General features: G+C 39.8%; 1 protein-coding gene across 1 annotated transcript in view; it reads right to left on the bottom strand.

Moving 5' to 3' along the window:
- Nucleotides 1-1,294: 1,294 nt before the first annotated feature.
- The window catches only part of TMPRSS7 (transmembrane serine protease 7), a 31,025-nt gene continuing 24,157 nt past the window's right edge, over nucleotides 1,295-8,162 (bottom strand). Inside the window, exons 14-18 of the mRNA XM_049824318.1 lie at nucleotides 7,168-7,284; nucleotides 5,494-5,671; nucleotides 5,046-5,314; nucleotides 3,904-4,040; nucleotides 1,295-1,605 (exon numbers count right to left, since the gene is read on the bottom strand). Coding sequence (XP_049680275.1) covers nucleotides 1,435-1,605; nucleotides 3,904-4,040; nucleotides 5,046-5,314; nucleotides 5,494-5,671; nucleotides 7,168-7,284 — 872 coding nt within the window. The 3' untranslated portion in view covers nucleotides 1,295-1,434. The remainder of the gene's footprint in view (nucleotides 1,606-3,903; nucleotides 4,041-5,045; nucleotides 5,315-5,493; nucleotides 5,672-7,167; nucleotides 7,285-8,162) is intronic.

The raw sequence follows: 8,162 nt of genomic DNA, 5'->3' as shown, positions 1-8,162 counted from the left end.
GTGGAATCCACAGAAATATTTATGAGAGAGAAGAAATGTGCAATTCTACAGACCACAGGAATTTTCCAGCCTCAGGCCGGTACCACAGAATAAACGTGGTTTGCTTTTGCAATTGCAAAGCAATTCATGTTCACGTTTCCTGTTTGAAATTAAAGAGAGTTTTAGGTCAGCAGACCAAGTTTGGGGTATTCTGCTTGTAAAAGAAGAAAATCAAGGATGTATGTTGGGAAATACCGTATTTTATACATGTTGAGAGAGAGAGCGCGCACAAAGAACAAAACCTAGGGAAAAAAACAAAACAAGCCCAAGAAACCTCAGCCCCAGAAAACAAAAAAAAAGGGAACAAACCAACCCCAACACAGATCACACAGAGACTACAAAAGGGATTAACTGGAAGTCAATCCTCACAGCTCAGGAACGCAAACTACAACTGTAGACAGACTGCTTTGTTCAAGTCCTCTTTTTTTCAACAGCCTATTGCTGCTACACACACAACCTGCTGACTGATGCTTTGCCCCTTCCTTCATAGAAAAGAAACCCACAGAAAAAGCCTAGAGGAAATAAAACATCTTTTGTGTCATCTCTAAAAATTGTATCAGGATTTTTTAAAATTATATACATTCAAGAGAACCCAGTTCCATAGCAGTACCTCTCAGAGGGTAGAAGCATCAGTTTTACTTAGGCAAGGACAACATCATTGCAGTAACACTCATCACCGTGTTTACTCATCTTGTTAAGTTTGCCTGAAGATAAAGAATTCAAATTCTCAAGTGGATGAACTTAAAATATGAGGAAATAAAAGAGGTAGTAGCTCCAAATCATGCAGTTAATTAAAATGAAAGTTGGAGAGGGAGTAAGACTAATGCTTTGTTCCATGCTTAACTGTAGAACTGATCTCCAAAAATGAGGGCCCTATGGATTTGAGAGGATTGACTTCACTTTTTGCAATCCCTCCTCTTCCTCTCTCTCTGTCAGCTTTTCTTGGTGGAGGAGGTAGGGAGTAGTATTTGCAAGAGTACTAACAGTTAATTGCTACTTCACAGTTATTACTGTATTGGGCCATACATGTCTCAGAGGAGATGACCGAGTAAGACTTAAGCTCTGTCTGTAGGTGGTCAACTGTATCTTCAGCTTCCTGACAGCTCATTGCACACACACTTAGCTGGTGCCTGGAAAATGAACACAACGTGCCAGAAGTTTATTATTGCACCTCCTCCTGTGTTTCCAGATGTCTGCACAGAACAACCACCACAAAGAACAGTGTCTTCCTCTTTCACTAAGGTTTGAAAGAAGAGTATTTGTTACTTCCATACGTGTACTCCAGAATCAGCAGGAAGACGTGCAAAGAAATTCCACCACAGAAGAGTTTTACCAAATACGATTTTTAATTAAGATATCCAGGACATGTTTCATTTCAGGAAAACAGTTTTCAAGTTACAAGACTGAAGGCACATATTTGTGAATCCATGGTGCAAAATTTGACACTCTTGTGTAGACACCTGGGAAATTTGGTCTTCCACATCCATAACCCCAGCTAACAATGCCAGTCAAAAACCATTTTCCACCTCTGTTGCTTTGGCATGACAACGGTCCACCGGAATCACCCTAAAAAGAATATATGAGTTGTATGTGTTTACAATACAGATTATGAAAACTGGGACAAAATTCCACAGGAGATATTTTGCCTGAGTAATTCCAACAGTGATTATATTTTCCCTTTCACATAGTTCAAACCATCAGATAGTCAACAGGCGTTTTTTTCTTGGAGTAGATGGGATTACACAGTTGTACCAAAGTTTGCTCTTTCACAGGAAAGAGGGCTAGCTCTCAAGCTTTAAAGACATTAATAAAGATATTACTTTTAATGGACTAGATTTGAAATTCACATTTTGTTTCCTAGCCTCAAACTTATAGCTAAACCCCAAATCTGCTGCTTAATACATTTGTTCATTTATAGGTTATAAACCTAAGAACTCCAAAAAATAGTAAGCTTTTTTAAAAAAAAATAAAAATAAAATAAATGTAATAAATACAATATTTAATAGTGATATAACTTCTTTCAAATTAAAGATAAATGGAAACAGATTTAATCCCTCAACTGATTTGCTGATTTGTTTGGGTTTTTTTGTTTGGTGTTGTTTTGCCTGGTGGTTTTTTTTGTGGTTTTTTTTTTTTTTTTTTTTTTTTTTTTGGGGGGGGTGGGGGTGGTTTTTTTTTACAGAAGAAAAAAACCCTGATGTTGTCATCTAGTAGATGTAATGTTTAGGAGCACATAATGTCTTTGTAATTAGAGCAGTTAAAATGAAGTCTGTTTAAGACTTCAAAGTTTTATACAGGATGGCATAATTCCATAATACAGGACAAAGCAAATAGTACTCTTCCTTTATAGGGTATTCTTCTAGAAATACATTGGCAGAGGTTCAGGGAAAAAAAAAAGTGCCACCATTTGGGGAAAGTTTCTTGGACAAATCTTACACTTTCCTGTAAGACTCTGCTGTGCACACAACATCTCTGAAAAGGACAGCTAGTAGCAAGTCAATCTACCAAAACATTGGATGCAATAAAGAACTTCCAAAAGCAAAAGGTGAGTTTGTAAAATTTAAATATTTTGCAAGAGAAGTTCCTTCCTTCTACACATTTATTTTGTTAGATATAGCAAAGCATTTTGCTTTAGCTTTATAGGATGTTAGGATATGCAGGTTGGAAGGGATGTCAGGAGATGATCTAGCAAAGCCACCTGCTGCTCAAAGTAGAATTATCCTGAATTGCCTCACAAAACTGTTAAAGATTTATCTTGGAAGGTAATTTTTTCCTTCCTTGACAATTAAGATTTTGCATTTAGAGAGTCAAATTTTCAAGTTTTTCTTTAATTCCTGGGACAAAAGAAAAGTGGAACACCAAAATTTTTCAAAAAACAGAAACCCCACATTTTGGTCAGCTCCAGCAATTGCCAGACGTAGTCACAAGTCATTTGCCCTTACAGAAATGCAGCCAAAAGACCTGTAGATTATGCCTTTCCTTGGCCATATCTTGAGTGGCCATACAGATAACTGCAGAAACAAATTCTCCAGTTAGTGAAAATGGTCGTTAATGTCAATGATCTCGCTAATCTTTAAAAAGCAGCTGGTACATTATACTTCCTCAGAAAGCCCTCAGACATTCCTTGCCCTGAGAGCCATTGTGGTGTCTCTCACTTTTCTGTAGACCAGTGAATGCTAGAACATCTTGGATATTCCAGATCATCTCTATCATAAAAAAAATTTAGTAGTTTTACTATTATTTTAGCAGTAAATGTACTACTATTTTAGAAGTAAAGATATATGTTTTATATAAGTTCTATATAATTTAATATAGTATATATTATATATCGTATATAATATAAACTATGATATATTAAATGTATATAGTGTGTATATACATAGCTTTAGTACTACATACTAGAAGTAAATTCAGAACTTCATGTTTATCTTTTAGCATTTCCAAATCAGAAACATTATATATTTGAAAAATTGTGCCTAGTTATCTGCATCTCATCAGATAGCCCTGTAGTTCCAAGATGGCAGGGAGGGATCGTGAAAAGAGACAAGCTAGTTTCTCAGTTTTTTCTTTGAACTGAGACACTCTTGTGCCAAAAATTGCCTGACTTCAACTTGTTATTGGGACTTGCAAACCGACTGACCCTTGGCCTGCAACTGAAACTTAGTGATGTTACTCGTGCACATAAAGCAGCAAAACTGCGTAAACACCCAGATGACTGACCTGCTGATAGAGAACTCTTACATTGCTGTTTTTCACAACTGAAATGTCTGGACCACAAAGTGGTCTGCCAGTCAATTCTTACATCTCATTGTGCAACAATGAAAGACAAGATAAACTCTATGCAAACTGTGCCAAGATACATACTTTGCACCCATCTCTTTTCCCAGACATTAGTCCAGCACAAAACATCCTAGCTGTGATAATCCCGTATGTGGAATGACATAATGTTTGATCAATAATTTCTACCTCTGCTTTCTGAAGAATTGCTGAACCTTCATCATCTGGAAAACAAATTGAAAGAAGGATAATTCAACAGAGCTTGGCGTGTTACTCACCTATTGAAATACAAAACAAGAAGTTTTCAGAAAACATCCACAGATACTTTTAACCTCCAAGGTATTCCAGGTTCCAGACAAATAACTGCAATAATGCAGGAAGCCTCTTCTAAGTATCGGGCATTCGTGTAATGTGGTCTTGGTCCTTTGGCCACACCAAATAAAATGGCATAATCACTAGGGCTGGCCAAAAGCTTTTTCTAATGCCTTTTGCAAAATGTCTCAAGACTTCTTAATCTGTTCTCTTTTTATTTTTAAAAGGAAACAAGATTTTACAAAGGTATTTGTAAAATAGACAAGACAGATTTGCAATTAGGGCAGTACCTCTGAAGGCGTGCGATCCAAAATTAAGATTATGAGTCAGAGTTACGGAATGCAAATTGCTCTTTTGGCAGCAAAAAGAACTTGGACATATCTCAAAATTTGGTCCTCTCCGTCTGAAAGGGGCAGCCCGCCGTTGCAGGGGCAACCATTTTGTTAATGGGGCGGCCATTTTGTCAAGCTGCACTCCGAGGACAGAGCTGGCACCTCACAGCCAGGGTCGGGCCTGCAGAGGCTGACAGCAGGAGGAAGGAGATGTAGCAGTTTCATCTCCCTGCAGCAAGCAGCAGAGGGTCCATTTGGGCATGCTAACACACCTCCAAGAGTAACAAAGGGGAAAAACAATACCGTGTTATTTCGGAGTGAGCGTAGCTCCCCTGCAAGTCTTAGCTAACAACACGAGCACACAGGACTTCGAGACCCACAGGGCCAGCAGCCAATTTTTCTTAGCCTATGAATGTATGTGCATGCAGGAACCTACTTCCATAGGACAATAAATTCAAAACATTATTATTTTCTGCACACCTCAGCCACGCAAGAGGAGCAGGTGTCCTGCACACCCACCCACATCTGTGAAGGCTGCTGTTCGCCTGGGAACAAAATTAGCTCAGCCGAAGCTGTAAAACTCACCTGCTTCCTGCTTTTGGCCCCAACCTGTTATCCAGCACTTGTCACCGCTGCGGACTTTGTGCGAAAAGGGAGGCATGCAGATCGGCTGGATGACATGGCTCATTGTGTCCGGCCACGGCTTGCTCAGCTGCAGCAGTGCAATGTCGTAGTCGTAGTTCCTGCTGTTGTAGTATTCGTGGACTATGATCCGTCTCACCGCAGACACAAACTTCGCACGGCCTTGCATTTGCATCCCCAGGTGAGCGCGCCACGCTCTGGGGTCAGCCAGTCTGGTTGGGAGCAAACAGACAAGACATCTCTTAAAATCATACCCCAAAACGCCTGTCAACAGCAGGGCAGGCGAAAGAGGAGGACGCGTCCCACCTCAGTGCCGTTCAAACTCTGGAAGCTAAAGGCATCTGGGGACGCTGGCGATGTTTGGGACGGAGTTAGGGGGAAGACTGCTTACTTGCTCCCTTGAAAGCAGTGAGCTGCAGACACAAGCCATTCTTTTGATATCACTGAAGCCCCACAGTAAGCAGCTCCCACAAAATGGAGGCTGACCTGCCAGGGCCATTCACCTTCCTCAGTGTTTGTACCGCCTACGATCCGAGAGATGGGATTGCTGCTCTTGCTGCTGCCACAACCTGCAAGGGATATTTCAGGTTATAATCCCCATCCCCAGTGCTTTCCTTTAATGGGAGTGCTTCCCACATAGGGCATGAAAGAATCTTGCACTTTGAAATGTTTTGAAATCTATTTCCTTGCCCTGCTCTAATCAGAAAATTTCTCTATTTGGCTGCTGCATTCCTGAAACTAGAGGTGATTCCATAAGAAAAGGCACTGGCCTGGGAAACACATTAAGTTTCTTTTCTAGCTCTGCTGCAGAAATTGGCCTCTAAATATTTCTTGCCAGAAGTGTCAGAGGAGCCATTGATTTAATAAGCATCAAAATGAATATATAAAAACAAACAATCCCTCATCTCTTTTTAATACTGTCAGCCCTGAACTGAAAGGAATCCATCAGGAAGTAAGGAAGATCAGCATCATCAGGACACTTATTTCTTGCCAAAAGAATGGGAATGATACCAGAAAAGCATTTATAGTAACAGCCACAAACGTGGACTTTGGTCAGTTATTATTTCAGAAACCTGGTGGCCCAATTATTAATTTGCATGGAAACAACTGAAAGTCTGAAAATGTTGTATATTACTAACTCACAGGTGAAGAATTCATGTCTCAGCACAAAAAGCTGCATGCTGTAATTTGAAAAGCAAGGAAGAAAGACCCTTCTGTAGGGCCTTGTGCCCATCATGCACATAAAGCCTCTGCTCAGGAGTTTTAGTCCCACACTCCCACACACAGATGTCATGCTTCTGGCCACTTTCCAGCACTCAGCCAAAGAGTCAAAAGCAGCATTAATGTTTCCAAACACAAGTAGGCATATGGGTAATCATTTAAGATGTCCTACTGGATCCGAGACAGGTGCTGGCAGGTTTGACATACAGGTAACATACCAGAAACAGCTGAGGGCTAGACAAAAATACCTGAGAATATTCAGTTTAAGCAACTAATCCTAACCCTACTGCAGTAACCATCACTTGTTCACTACAGCAAAACAAACTGAAAAGCTTGTACAGAGGTTACTTTAGGAAGATTAGAGATAAGAACCTAGCTTGGTACTATGAAATACTGGGGTCTTCACCACCCAGAAGAGAAGTCAGTAGTTTGTGTCTTTTATCTCATTGCAGCTGTGTCACTCCTGAAGTCCAAATACAGTCCGACTCCAACAGAAGTACCTGACACTGCTACAGGCAACAAAAATGCTGCCTTACCAGCAAGCCAAGTTCACTCTGCAATTAACCCTGCTTCCCTGCTCTTTAACATAGCTACAGTAAGCATTACAGCTGACTAAGACCCCCCCATAACAGTAAACTTGCCCTCCCACAATAAATTAGGACATTCTGCAACCAGACCTGAAGTAAAGTGATAGTGGATCATTACCCCACTATCACTGAAAGTATGCAATAAAAACTCAATACCTGCTGCCTGAGTTGTACCCACTCCAAAAAGGAAGAAATAAAGGGCTTTATTGTGTAAAAAGTTCAAAGTTCAAAAAGATGAACATTTGAGAGGGACTTACTGCAGCTGCTTTCATCACTTCCATCAATACAGTCCACAGTCCCATCACACTTTGCGTTTTGTTTCCTAATGCAAATGTTATTCCTGCACTTAAACGTGTGGTTGGTGCAAGGAATACCTGAAACAGTTGTGGAGGGGAGAGGGGAAAAAAAATACTATTTGGCTCAGCTTAACACATGAAGACATACCTGCACAGATGAAAGATTCATACATGTGTTAATAGATAGGAGCGAACATAGCAAAAGAGCATGTTGGCTGGAATGGCTTAAACCAATCTCCAAGTAGAATAAACTGTTCAAGTAGGACTGCACCTGTACTAAGGCTTGCATCAAGTTGGCTGAGTCTGAACAAAGATTTCCTCCCATCCTTTCCCATAGCACTAATGAACATGAATATAGTAGCAAAAACTTTGCTGTAAAGCAAGTGCTAGTCTAGAAAGAGAAAACATCCAGTACTCTGGAGAAAAGCACTCCTTTATATTTCAGTATTAAATATGAACTGAAAGATCATACTGAAAGAAGTCTTACTAACTGTATTCAGTTAAACTGCAACCCCCAACCTTGGCATTTTCCTATTTCCCTGTAGCTCACAACAAATGAGGCCACTCAAACCCAATCTTTTTTTTTTTTTTGTCAACACACAGAAGTATCCTATAACCATTTACACAGACTCTTTAGTCAAGCAGGTCAAAACCCATAACTTTTCTTTTTAAAAGTTACTTGTAGCACTTCCTAGTTGTGCTCCCCTTCATATGTCATGATGTCCATTTATTCTAAAAAGTTAATGAAATGGCTGACTCAAAACTTTCATGTGCCTAACACTAAATTTATAGCTTCATTAGCATTTTAAACACATTAACCTTATAATCCTGAAAACTGCTCCAGAGAAACTATCATTTTTATAGTTATTTTACAGATGGTAAAAGAGATCCAGGAAATAATTTGCACAGAATATGCTTTAAAGAGATAAAATCCAGGATTCAGGCTTTAAATCCCT

Source organism: Accipiter gentilis, chromosome 21 (genome assembly GCF_929443795.1).
Source record: "Accipiter gentilis chromosome 21, bAccGen1.1, whole genome shotgun sequence".
Taxonomy (NCBI): domain Eukaryota; kingdom Metazoa; phylum Chordata; class Aves; order Accipitriformes; family Accipitridae; genus Astur; species Astur gentilis.
The sequence above is the reverse complement of the archived record's forward strand: the minus strand, read 5'-3'. Positions and strand labels throughout refer to the sequence as shown.